This window comes from Pezoporus wallicus, unplaced genomic scaffold (genome assembly GCF_028554395.1).
Source record: "Pezoporus wallicus isolate ANWC-B61680 ecotype Strahan unplaced genomic scaffold, APGP_CSIRO_Pwel_v1 contig_9449, whole genome shotgun sequence".
NCBI lineage: Eukaryota > Metazoa > Chordata > Aves > Psittaciformes > Psittacidae > Pezoporus > Pezoporus wallicus.
In genome coordinates, this window is record NW_026641531.1 from 332,948 (window position 1) to 346,950 (window position 14,003).

General features: G+C 39.2%; 1 protein-coding gene across 1 annotated transcript in view; it reads left to right on the forward strand.

The window, feature by feature from the left end:
- Nucleotides 1-14,003, forward strand: part of SCAPER (S-phase cyclin A associated protein in the ER) — a 146,934-nt gene that overhangs the window by 89,965 nt on the left and 42,966 nt on the right. The window contains exons 24-25 of the mRNA XM_057424140.1: nt 4,408-4,523; nt 12,373-12,496. Coding sequence (XP_057280123.1) covers nt 4,408-4,523; nt 12,373-12,496 — 240 coding nt within the window. The remainder of the gene's footprint in view (nt 1-4,407; nt 4,524-12,372; nt 12,497-14,003) is intronic.

Sequence of the window (14,003 nt, forward strand, 5' to 3'; positions counted from 1 at the left end):
CACCTTTGCTGAATAACCTTCCCAGTCTAAATCTGCAGCCACTTAAAGACCAGTTTCTATGGTGAAATGATGAAATGGGTTTCATGAACATCTAGCTAAGTAATTTGGGGGACTAAGTTACAAGTCTGGAGGATTCTTTCAAGCAGCCAAAATGTGCCATTCTGGTTTATGCTCTTTTCAAATAGGGATGTAGTATTTACTCCCTGGAGAGTCTGACATTTTTCATCCTCACATAGTGCCTAATTTGCCCAGTGTTTTGGCTGCTACCAGAGTAGAAGTTGTGGTTCCCTGAACAGGTCTTTCATTCTGGCAGAGATTCAAATAGGGACCAGTTTAAATAAGGATATTGTTTAGGCTTTGAATAACTTACGTGCCTCAGTCTACCTCTTTTGAATTTCTGTTTTGGTGTACGATGTATCGGCTAATGTAAAGCTTTAGCACTACAGAACATTCAGCGAGTTTGTATTGTATTTTGAAGGCTATAGCTTAATTTTGGGAAGGCAGATAAATTGGGTAAGATGGCCTGCTCCTATATGTTTATGCTTTAAGAAAAATTTCTTTAGGTGAATATACAAATACATCAAACTTTGGAAGTTGTCTCAAGTAGGAATTAATTCAGGTATACTTTAAACTAATTTGGTATTATTTGGCTGTTATACTTCAGAGATAGAATAATACTTGTCAACATTGGGGAGGTTTAATACTGTTCGTTAATCATAGAATCATCGACTGGTTTGGGTTGGAAAGGACCTTAACATTACCTAGTTCCAACCCCCCCACCGTGGGCAGGGATGCCTCCCAGTAGACTATGTTGGCCAAGGCAGTGTCCAGCCTGGCCTTGAACACTGCTAGGGATGGAGCACTCTTTGTACACAGCTCGTCAATATGAGGTTTTGTAGTGTGGGTAGCTGAGGGATCGCATGGGCACAATTCCTTTTTACTGTGTTTCCTCTGGTACAGGTCACACAGTATTCACTCTGAGAACATCAGTAATGCAATATTCAAGTGACTCTTCTGGCCCTTTGTGGCTAGGGCACATTTTCCCTTCAGTTCCCATGACCTCTGCTGACCCAAGGCCAAACTCAAGGTGCTGTGCCTGAACCTGGGATTTCCGATAGCAAGATGCTTGCCTGGTGACCGAGGGCATTCACAGGCACCATGTACCAGCAGTTACTGTGGTAATCAGCATTGCCTTTCAACAAAACAGGTTAAAAGCTATTAAGAGTTCTCCATCTTAAAAGAATTCTTGGAGATAAATATATTAGATACCATGCCAGAAGTAGTGTACTCATAATCCCTATGTGGCAGTTTTGTAGTCCTTTGTAAGCACAGTGAACAAACACTGTACTCATGCGTCTTCCCCAGTTTTGCTGCTGGTTTGTTCCTTCTTTTTACGGAAGGTTTTTCCCCTCTCTCTTCTGTGCACGTCGTTAGGGATTTATTTCCCTGATGGCTATGCATCAAAATGCTGATTAATTTTTATGAGTAATCTAGAGAGGAGAATAATAGGACATAAAACTAAATCCTGGAAAACTGGGAGAAATTACAAACTTGCTTCTGCTTCATAGGAAACTGTAGTAGTAAAGGAAGTTCATTACAATTTAAATATGTACTTTGCAAAGTATACTTGATTATATGTGATTTTAGCAAAGTATTAGGATTGAACAGGCACTCTGAAAAGAATCTGTCTGTAAAAGGAGCAATACTCCAGATTCAGGTGGAATGAGAGCATGTAGGAAATCAAACAGCTTCATAATGTTAATATTCTTTTAAATAGATACATGAAGATTTCCTCTCGGAAATAAGGAAACATTACAGCTTCTTTCAGGGTGGCTCTGGTGACTGATCTGGGGGGGAAGTTCCTTTCTGGACCCTTCATTATTGGGTATTTATGCAGAAAAGAGGAGTTCTGGAAAAAAAATCACAGATAGGAAGAGTTTCCATGAAAAAAAATAAAAGGATGGGTTTAGCATTAATGAGTTTACAGAGTTGAGAAACAAGCCAAGTAGGAAAATGTAGCAGTGTATGATTTCAAGAATGAAGTAATTACTGAAGGGAGAAACAAAACGAGTGCAATAAAATGGGATATAACTCAGAGTAATGGGATGAAATAGAGAAAGGGCATATTTGGTCTAAATGACAGGCAAGACTTCCTCGCCACAAGTGCTAATAGGTTGTGGCATAATCTCCCATGAGAAATAGGGAAAGTGAGAAGTGGGAAGTGCTTGGCACATTTACCATTGGAGTAGCACTAACAAAATATGCTGTGGCAAATAAATCAGCAGCGTCACATAAATGTCTTTCCTGTTGGTGTGCTGCAGTGCCAGCATGCCAATCACACACAAATCCTCGTGCACATTTGTCTGCACTGGTTATTATGCATGTCTCTTGATTGCCAAGGAAAATGCAGCCTTGAAATAACAAAATCTGTCTTTCTACTTGTGAAGTTTAAAGCTCAAGTGAAAATCAATACGTTGGAAAGGCCCTGGGCTTGTGCTCTGCAGCCCTGGTGGAGCAGGGGAGGAGAGGAGACGTTGGAGAACTGTGGCCTTGAGCCAAGGTGCTCCGCTAATATGATCTGATTTGTGGCAGGACTGTTCCTTTGCTGCTTGGCTGTCTTTTCCTTACAGGTCCATCAGGAGGTCAGTGGAAAGCACTGGGGGGGTCAGTGCTTACTGCAGTTACCCCAGGCACACTGCAGTGTGAAACTTAAGTAGCATATAGATGTTTGCTTGAAAGAAATTTCATGGAGGGAAAGTTTCATGATTTAAAAGTAAGATATATACTGTTGTATTTATGTCTTAATGTCTAATTCTCACAGGGAAAAATGTTTCCCTTCTAAATAAATCATATTTTGCTCAGTTTTGTTTCAAGTTGTTCAAAGAAAGATTTTACTGCCAGAGTCACTAGGAGTGTTTTCTGTTACACAACCTGTTGTAATATAATACATTCTTTACAGACTAATAATGATTGTATTTATGGAGCACTTCCCATTTTTTCCCACGTGCCAAGTGCCTGCAGCATTCACGGGGGAGGGAAGGGAAGAAACAAGTTATTTCTTATTAACTAGAATATCTTCATCATTGACAAAATCAAGTTGATTAAATACAAACTGCCAATAAAATTAGACAAAATGAGCAACTTAGAAGTAGAAAAGAAAAAGCTCTTACTTGCTTGATTTTAGACTGTAGGAGATAAAACCTGTTTTGCAGGGAAGGAAAACATGAGTAAGTTCTAAACTATGGGACCTGCTCCAGCCAAAACTCAGTAATTTGCAAACTGTAAATTCAAGGATGGTATTTAAGTGTAAAATTCTGCTAAGTGGAAGTTCAGAGAGGGCACCTAAAATGAAGAAAGACTAATTTAGGAAGCTGGAGCACATACAAACCTAGTTGGTACTGAATCTTTCCATTTATAACCAACAGCACAGCATAACAGAAGCAAAACAAATGAGATGTGTCATACCTCAAAGCTAAAAATATTCTGCTACATTTTTAATAAGCTGCAAGCAGTGGATTAGACAAAGGACCTGGGAGGGCAGTAAGTTGGGAGTTGCCAAAGAGAGAAACTACAGCAGTCATCGATGTGCTGTCTTCAGACTTTACCTCTGTAGTTTTCCATAACTGAAGCCCTACCAAAAATCTCATCTGAATTTTTAACCTGGTTCTTAAACTCTGAGCAATTACGTTGAGAAGACAGAACAGCTGACCAGCTTCTATCCTCACCAGCATCTGTCAGGCCACATCTCTGCCTTCCTAAGATTAAGGCTAAAACAAGGTATCTGTGATCTGACCGGTGACGCTCTCAGACTCTCTTCCAGATCAGGTACTCGACTTGCGAGGCTCACGTTCTTGTGAAGTGTGTTAACCAGGTGTCATCAACCGATAGACAGTACTCATGTTTTAGAGGGATCTGCCCAATATTCTGTGCACATAGGGAACAAATCAGGGAACAAGCCTGGAGGCTGTCTCCTTTTAGAAGGGTTTGATAAAAAGAGGAAGTACCCAGCTAGAGGTTGTCTGTATTCTTTAAATGATGTCCAAAGCTATAAAGTATAGCTACAAAGATAACAGCAACAGAACACTATTAACTTTATTAAAATCTCTATAAAGGTATGTCATTACAGAAAATACAGTATTGAGCTGTCTCAGCTGTAGAGTACTGGATATGTGTGCGTAATCTTTGAATAAAATAGCAGCTGAGAATTTCAGCTCCTGCTCTAAACAATGCTCTTCCCTGTGCGCTTGTGGTGAAATGCTCTTTTTCATGGGTGTTCAACATGATAAATCCAGGTACTGAGAAATTTCCACATTGACCAAACTAAGGACAACTGTCTATGTGACGTATCTTCCATGTAGGAATTTCTTTCACTGATGTTGGTTCTCTTCTGTGTGTGTGTTTCTCTAGAACACAGCAGACCAAATAGCATTTCGAGCTGCGGGAGGACTGACTGCCCTTGAAAATATTCTTCAAGCAGTGACTTCTCCCACCAATTTGAATGCAGTTTCACGGATTCCTTTTAAGTAAGTATGATGGGTCCTTCATTTGCCACGTAGAATCACCTGAATGTGTGTTTCACATCTGCTGCTTCACTGCTTCTCCTCATAATCCAGCGTTAAACTTCAAAGAAGAAAGTCATGCCATATTCTATGCTGCCATGGAAGGTGAAAGACATTTCCGCTCAACTTTTCTAACTTGGTGGTTTCATTTCTATCTATGATATATTTGAGCAGGGACATCCCTCATTGTACAAAACGAGAAAAGAGGCAAAACTGTATTAAACACAAGAGGTATGTATCTTTTGAAGTTAGTCTCTAAAGAGGTCTAGTGGGAAGTGGGGGAATTTTTTGAAGGGTTGTAATTCACTGGAGTCTGAATGCTTTTAAAGTGAAGCAGTTGTAAGATGCTTCTACCTGAAAGGGCTTCTACAAACAGGTAAGTCAAAATTCTTGTGGATTACAGGAATTCCTCTTTATAGCGCATCAGAATAGAAGGATTTAAATGTCTAATCCCTAAAAAAAAGGTGGTGACTAAAGTGAATGCCTGTAAAAACTGATAACTCAAAAGCATGCTTTTTTCCCTAATCTCTAAATGAAATTTTTATCCACTCAAAAACATGTATGTGCTCTCAGAGCAGAGCTAGGCATGGTTTTAGTACAAGAGGAGCCAAGCCCAGGATATCTCGTGTGCCATTGTCATCATTTTTGTGTAGGTATATTTTAATATCGTAATAATTGGAATTTAAGCACTACATTGTGGGGGTTTGTATTAAATCTGTCCATTAATATGTTATGGGACAGGTGTGAAGTGCTAGAAAAGAGCATCAAGGCATACAAAAGCATTGCTTTTAGTATCTTAACTTTGCTCTTCAAAGAGAATGAAACTACTTTCCTGCTGAGTCATGCAGAACGCACTTGCTGCAAATGCAGCCTGCTCCACTGGTGAGCAGTCCTGAATTGGTCCTGTGGGCAGCAGCTCAGCAGCAGCCTTTGGCCTCCTTAATTTGCAGAGACTCTAATTTTGAGTTACCCTCATCAACGTGGGATCAACTTTGCAAGTGAAAGGGCTGCACTAAAACTTACGGGCACACAAACTTTAACTTAAATTTAGCTTTACATTCTTAAGAGTCTGCATCTTTTATAGACAGGTATAGTCAGATTTTGTTCTTTCATTTTAGGAATAGACTCACTTTGGCAATATTCATTGAGGAGGTTTGGGAATATTGCATTTATGTCCCTGAAAACATTGTGTTTGAAGCTTGTTAGGTGGCATGAAGATGTATTAGTTCTCAGAGGAACTTGTGTGCTGGTAGGTAAAGCCCCATGTCAGCTACATTTGTGTAACAAAAAACGTGAGGAGATTTATCAGAGATGCTTCTCTGTACAACACTTACTGACTATCCAGTACCTATTTCAGACCAGTATAACTGGTTTCTCAGATTCCTGAGCCTATTCATGACTGAATTATAAAAAGAATTTTTAAACCCTTGAAAAATTCTTTAGACCTTGTTTTAGTAATGCAAGTTTTCAACTCGTTCTGTTTCCAAAAGAAATTTCAAGGCAGGAAAGAGATTAATACAAACTATTCTGACAGTTTTGTACGGTAAAAAAATCTAGTGAAGAATTTAGCTCCATTCCTGAAATAGAGCATTTGTTCAACATTACAGCAAATTGTAGTCTGCAGTTTGTAGGCGTCTGAAAGTACTGGAGTTTGGAAGGTTTACATCAGGAATTTAACACAGGATTTTGCTTTCTAAAGCTAACTGCTCTTGCAGGTTTTTCTGTAAGACTCTTAACCGCTTGAGTGTAACTCAGTCTGCTGGAAGTGTCACAGTGAACTTGGTGTTGCTGCAAGTGATGCAGACCCTTCTCTATTGTAATTTCTGGGGTCATCTTTCTGATAGAGAACTGTAGAGTCTGCAGCTCGGCTGTCGAGAGCAAGCTGCAGTTCCAGAGGGTGGGACTTTGTGTGAGCAGTTTGAAACGGGCCGGAAGGTGGCTGGTTTAGAGGAACAGTGTGAATGTATATTGGTATGGTCTCACTGAAAGTGTTTAAGAAGGTCTTCAAATGTGTTGCTTTAAATACAGAATGTTTGCGAGAGTTTCAAAACCAAAGGATAATCGTAGAATATATTTTGTCCTTTAAATGAGGAGGAAATGAAGCACTTTTCTCAATTTAATTTTGGAAATCAGTTTGAAATAGTTTTTCTGTCTTTTGTGCAAATAAAATTTGCATCCTGACTTCATAAACTTTTAATATAGAGAAATAGCAGTTTTCCCTGTTTAAAGATAGAGCAAAGCCTTGTGGTAAGAAGTTGAATTAAGTCTTCTTCTTAATTGCCCTTGCTTTGCTGAAGGACACTGCTGTATTTAAGATTGTTTGTTTGCTCTTGCAGTGTATGAGTTTGTACTCCTATTGGGAATTTATCTGTTGTTTTGTGATGAGGATAAGCTATTTACAAGTAGGTGAGGAGATTACATAGGCTATTACCTCCATCTCTCTTTCTCCAAAATCCTGGCAGTATGGTGCAGCTCAGAACTTTAATCCCATGTCTACAAGATAAAGCTTTATTATCAGAAGATTTAACAATATGCCTGTTGTTTTGGACTACCCTCCAGATTGGTAGCTAGACCAGCAGGACAGTAAATGCCGTGAAAAAGATGTGACATTTATGAGTCAGATGATACATTTGGTGTTGGGGCAATTTTTCTCTCCCTCAAATAAATCACTGAGAAAGGAAAAGAGAAAGCAGGGGATTATAGTAAGTTTTATTATTGGTATTAACATACAAATTAGTGCCCAGCCACGTTGTTTCTTAAGGTAGCATTTGTAATTTCCCTGAACTTGTTCAGTTCTCCACAAAATAAGACATACTCAGCAGAATCTCAAGAGCTTTCAGTCTTATAGTATTTTTCTTACGCTTCTGCAGAAAACCAAGTAAGAGCTGCAGAGCTCAATGACTTAAAATCTAGACCAGAAAATGAGTCTCATCCCCTGCATTGCTTTGTATATTTGCTATGGGCAACTCATTCAGCCCTTTTGTGCCATAACATGTTGCTGGCCTTGAGAATTGTAACAAATCTGCTAACAAATGAGGTCTGTAGGGCTTGTTTAATTAACATTTGTGAAATACTTTGAGTTCCTTGGGTTACCAGCATTTTTAAATAGAAATTAGTAGGAATTGTGTAGGGAACAAAGGAGGACTTTTGTTACAAGTTAAGACATGATTAAAGTTGGGTTTATTATAATGTATCTTTTCTACTCATACAATTTCTTGCATCGTTTACTTCAAGTATTAATGGGGTAAAAAAGCTTGAACCATAATTACACACATAAAAAGCAGAAAACAGTGCTCACGTAATATTATGGATGGGATTGAAACAAATTACTTTCAGTAAAAACTGTTTTGAGCTGGGAACTGATTTTATAGCTTGTTCTTTGTAATTTTTACATGGGTTTACAAGCATACGTTTGTTAAGCTGTGTGTTACAATTCATTCAGTTCTACAGCTGGTGTGCCCAGCAGCTTGAGGGAGGAGATTCTCCCCCTCTATTGCTCTCTGGGCAGACACCCCCCTGCAGCCCCAATCCAGCTCTGGGGCAACAGCACAAGAGGGATGCGGAGCTGTTGGAGTGAGTCCAGAGGAGGCCACGGAGATGCTGCGAGGGCTGGAGCAGCTCTGCTCTGGAGCCAGGCTGAGAGAGCTGGGCTGGGGCAGCCTGGACAAGAGAAGGCTCCTGAAGGGGAGACCTGAGAGCAGCTCCAGTGCCTGAAGGGACTGCAGGAAACCTGGAGAGGGGCTTGGGACAAGGGATGCAGGGACAGGCCAAGGGGAATGGCTTGAACCTGCCAGAGGGGAGACTGAGATGAGCTCTTAGGCAGAAGCTCTTCCCTGTGAGGGTGCTGAGGCGCTGGCACAGGGTGCCCAGAGAAGCTGTGGCTGCCCCATCCCTGGCAGTGTTCAAGGCCAGATTGGACACAGGGGCTTGGAGCAAGCTGCTCTAGTGGAAGGGGTCCCTGCCCCTGGCAGGGGTTGGAGCTGGATGAGCTTTAAGGTCCCTTCCAACCCAAACCAGTCTGGGATTCTGTGATTCTATAGGATCGTTCACAGATTTTTTACATGAAGGTTATTATTCCCTCTAGAGAAATGTTCATTGGAAACTAACAGTTGCTACAAGGGCATAAAGATACTCTAAAGAGAATGAATAGGGTGCAAGTTCAGCATCTGAAACCTGCAGCATCTATTTCCATATATATGTGTACATATACACACACACACACACACTCTTGCTGCCTGTCTCAGAGCTGGATTTCAAGCTCTTGGAGCTTAAGAATAAAGCAGTGTTGCTCTCCTGTGAAGTATAGGAACAAGTTTTATTGTTGAAAGAAGCTCTGTGAAATGTTATGAAACATTTGAATTAAGAACCAGATCTAGCAATGAAACCTTTGCTAGGCCAGGAATTGGGCAGTCATTGATGCCTTGATTTTTATAAAGCAAAAGTTGCAAGCTCTCCCCTACATCCCCTCGTGCACTGGGTGGGTTAGTTTTGGGTGTTTGGATACTGTTCTTGCCCTGGTATTTTGAATAAAAATTACAGTTGGTCAGCTTGTTTCTGTCAGGCAAACCGAGGGAAGTGAAGATGTGCTAGCATAAAAGAAAATCACATACATATATATAAACTGTTGAGATCTAGCTTGAAAACGTTGACTAGAATGAATCCTCTTCCTGTTTCTTTGGACTCATCTAAAATAAATATAACAAACAGATGCATGTTTTTGTCTAATTTAAAGACAGATTTATTTTTTGGATCAAAGTTTGTGTACCATAATGAGTGCTTTTATAATTGGATTTACTCTAGAGGAAAGCCTTACATCAGAGGGCAGACTTACTGTGTGGTTTGAGTATACATGCTGTCTAACATAGCTCTAAAGCTGATTTGTGGGTGTGATATGAAGTTTAGAGCAACACCAGTGATCAATAAACAGCTGCTTTACGTGAGGCTCATACTTTACCAGTTCAGCTGATTTGGATATCTCTTGAGATAAAACTTTTGGTATTAAGAGCTTCCAACAGGGAAGGAAAAAGTAAGAAAGGTCTCGACTTTTTCATCACAGAGATTTTAAGTGGTGGTTAAATAAAGTTCTGGCTTGACATTAGCGGCACTGCGCTTGTCTCAGAGGCCTTGCGCAGAAATGGTGACAGTTGACAGCTGTTGTTCCCTTAATAAGATTAAAGCAAAGAAATTAGTTGTGCTGTCTTTAATCTGCCATTTAACACTGCGAACCACCTGGGGACGACTTCTGTGCTGACACTTCCAATTCTGAATTAAACAAACCCTGTGGAACTGAATCATAGTTCTCAGCGTGCCGTGATTAGAATGTATTTAGACAAACCGTAGTTGGCAAGCTCATGTTATCAATTAAAAGAACCCTTGTTGTGAAAATTTAATTTGACATCCATTTGCTTACACCACCTTTTCAAATGCATTATTTGAGTCTCTGAAAACACAAGGACTTTTTCTGACAAGAGATTCAGTTGGGAAATACAAAAGCACGATGCGTTATTACAGTGGAATTTGTTCTATATATAAAGTGGGAAGGTTTTGTGTTTTCAAATGTAAAATGAATGTTCCTCTTAGGAATGAGGAATCCCATATATCAAAAACCATTATTGCAGTGAATTAACTGAATCACCACAGAAACTTTGAACTGTCAAAATTACAAGTTAACCTCCCAAGTTCATATTTGACACTCTGGGTAAATTACAGTTGATATTGAAATAGAATTAGTCTTTATTTTAGAATAGAATTAGTCTTTATTTTAGAATAGCCGATAAAATGATAGATGCTGATTTAAATCATCTACTTCTCACCTGAAAACTACCAATGCAGTTCCATCTGTCCCTGTAAACACACCTACACAGAGGAATAATCTTCAGTGAGAAGTAAAAGTAGGTGCCTAATGAAAATAATTTTCAGCATTGCTGAGGAAGGTGAAGTAAATACCTTTAGAAAGCCAGGACAGGAAAAGAGAATCCTGCTGCAAGGCAGGTTTTTAAAACGTGCTCCTGAATTTTGTATAGGTGTTATCCATGTAGGGTAAAAATTAGATGGAAGAGGAGAAAATTAACCTGCCTTTGATCAATAAATAATGATTTCATATTGTTTTCATATCGTGTGAAGTGCAGATAGAAACTGATTTAAGTAGGCAGTAAAATTAATTACCAGTGCAGTAAAATTTCTGCAGCTGGTAATACGGTGATACTCAGAATATTAACAGAGAAAAGGTATAAATGTTCTGTATGTTTTTACAGATCAAACCAAGCAAGGTAAGGCTTCTTTTTTAAATTCAGCATTATTTCTCCAGCTGAAGAAAAGACAATCCAGAAAGACAAATGAAGAAAAGGCTACTCTAAATTTTGTGGCCTTGGAGCATTTCCAGCTTCTCTATGTTTAAGCATACAATGTATGTGTATAAGATGCTTCCGTTTCAACTTTGGTGAGCCATGCTAAGTAATGAGAGGCCATAGCAACAGCACAGCAAGCAGTACCACAGCCTGCCCTGTTGTGTAAATAACGCTGTTGTGGCAAAAAATATTTTAGGAGAAGACTAAAGCATAAAAGTCAACTGTCTCTTTATGGTGTGTTGAATTAGTCTGCTTGTTATGTTGAATACCAGCTTTGAGAATTTCCATATGATGACTGGTCATCTATTGCAGTCCCACTTTTGTGTGGCCTTTTAACTGTGCTCACAATTTATTTTCTTCTGTGGAGCTCATTTGAACTTAGTCATGGTTTTTTTAGATGTTAAAAAAACACAATGAAGTAAAAGTTCTTTTCCTTTTGGTTTGTTTCGGACAAACAACTTGAATTTCTAACCGTCTTTATTATTGTATGTATTTACCATACATTTTGTGTTGTGTGTCTGTGTGCGGATTTGTATGGTAACAGTGCTAGCTTTTGCAGGGAGCAAAGTTCAAGAAATGAATTTTGTGTTTATTCTGAAATGGTATTATCTGTGGTCACATTAATCTTCTCCTTGAGTATATTCTATAGGACTGGTCCCAGCTTCCCTGCAAATCCTGTTTGGAGAAGAACACTTTAATTGGAGCAGATGGAAATTACTGCACATGATGCAAAGAACAATTGGGCATGTTTTGTACATCTGGAGCTCTCTGTGGCTCGTTGTGCTTATGATTTTCTGTTCTTACCGTAGCAAACCTGTTCCCTTTTCTAGCCAGCCATACGTGTAGGTCAGCTGATGCTATTGCAGTTACACACCAACAAGTCTGTACAGTCGTGGGTCCCAACGTGCCAGGAGGATTTTTTGGACAGGAACTTCACCTACTCAGTTTTGCTTGCTCAGTACAAATTACTTGATTCTCTCCACTCCTTGCATTAGTTCACAGGTGCTACCCAATAGCCTCCCTCTAAAGCTGGTTCCCCTATACTGTGAATTACTGTGAATGACTTCACACAGTTTGGTTTGTTTTTTTTCTTGAGGTTTTGCTAGGGAAGGGACCTTACAGCCAAATTACATGTGGTAGAACTGTAAGCCACAGGAAAATAATATTTTGTATCTAAATTATGAAAGTATCTGATATTCTGTGTAAGTTTTCTTACAAATTCTTAATACAGAAGAGTCTAATAGCCACACACTGCGCGACTTCTGATAAGTATGGCTTTACTGCTTTGCAGTTACTAGTGATTTTAGATTTCATGTAAATTTTGAGTTCTGTCCTGAATGCCAAGTTGAAGAAAATGAATGGGAATTGCTGAAGGATTGGTTTGTGATGCACTTCCATTTATTTGCAATAAATGTACCATAGAAAAAACTAATATTCTTAGTTTTCTTTTCCTTCTGATTTTTCAGGTCCCTCAGCAGTGCAGTGAATGTTTACAGCCTCACCTGCAGTAACTGTGCAGAAAACTGCACTTACGTTCTGTTTAGCAATAAGATCACTTTTCTAATGGACCTGTTGATACACCAGTTTACGGTATGTAGAATAGCTATTTTAATTTATAGACGTTTTTGTATGGTTCACAAACATATTAATTAGAGTGTAAAAACACCAGGAGGTATGTGAGAATACAGGCTCAGAGCAGGAATCCTGTTGTATTTGGTGTCTCTCTGTATCTGCTGTACTTCTATCCAAATGGATACACTTGCTTCTGCTAATAAATTCTGCAAAAGCACATGTACCAGGAACTCTAGCCAGCAGACAGTGTTCCATCTTTAATGTTTTCTGAGATTTTCTTCTTTAATTCACCCTATAGTAATATTTAAAGTGTAGAATATTAGGAGTTGTCCCTGTGTGTTTGATTCTTGCATGTTTCAGTACTGGGGATGCAAGGCAGGTCAGTACGTTTCTGTAGTTTGATTTGCTGAAGTGCTTAAATAGCAGGACTCTTTAATGTGAAAGTTTTAATTTTCCAATGTTTCATTTAATTTGAAATGTCATTAAATATTTTATTTGAAAACTCATTTTTAATTCATAGTGACCTGCTTATCATAAGATATTTAGTCTTAGTTTTCTACTTATAAATTGTGTCTGTGTATTTTCATGAGCCAAGCAGTTTGTTAATTGAAAAGTTATGTACATACTTTAAATAATTTAAATGACTGTTAGAATCAACAAGCCATAGGACTGTAGATGAACACTTTCAAAAGATAGTCCAAAGGACCCTGGCACAAAGAAAACCCGAATGCAACCTGTGCCTTCTCCTCTAAGTAGCTGCCAGCTTATTGTTCTTTGCCAGATCTTTCCAAGAGGATTTCAGGTATTAGATTTCAAATATGCTTAGTGAAAGGTGCGTGCATTGTGCTGGGCTAGTCACTGCTGGGTACCCACTGTGAGCCAGAGCACGGGCTCCGTGAGTAATTACACAGGAGATGAAATCCTTCAGCACTTCCCAAGTGATGAGATTCATTCTGATGCCAGACACCTCTTTTCTCAGTGTAGCACTGTGCAAACGCCCTGTGCTTTTCCTGAAGAAACACAGAGGGTATTTCTTGGGAAATGCTGGCCACCTACAGATCAGAGATACTGCATAAGAAAAATTTACACACTTAGAGCTGTTTCCAGTCTGTTGCCAAATGCTAACCCCTAAACTGCAGCAAAACTGTAATTAAGGCGTAATGTTTCCCGTGATCCACAGTGGACTTTTCTTTCCTATGCATAAAGTCTCTTGTGTTCTCTTCAGGCAGAATTGGCCCTTAAACTAGGGTATCTTCATAGTTCCATAAAGCACATATTTAGTACAAAAAGGTAAATACAGTGCTGCTTTTCTAACCCTGGTTTTTCTCTCTTGAAAATGTAATAAATCAGATCAAGTTTGAATTTTTCTTATTTACAAGAAGAAATGGACAGATGGAGAGCACTTTTTTTGATTGGCTCAAGCTCTGAATACCCAAATGCTAGAAGACACCCCTCCAAAGAATTTAGTCGCCTCCAGTATTCCTAGTTTGGTGAGATGTATGATGCTGCATTTACCTGTGGTGTA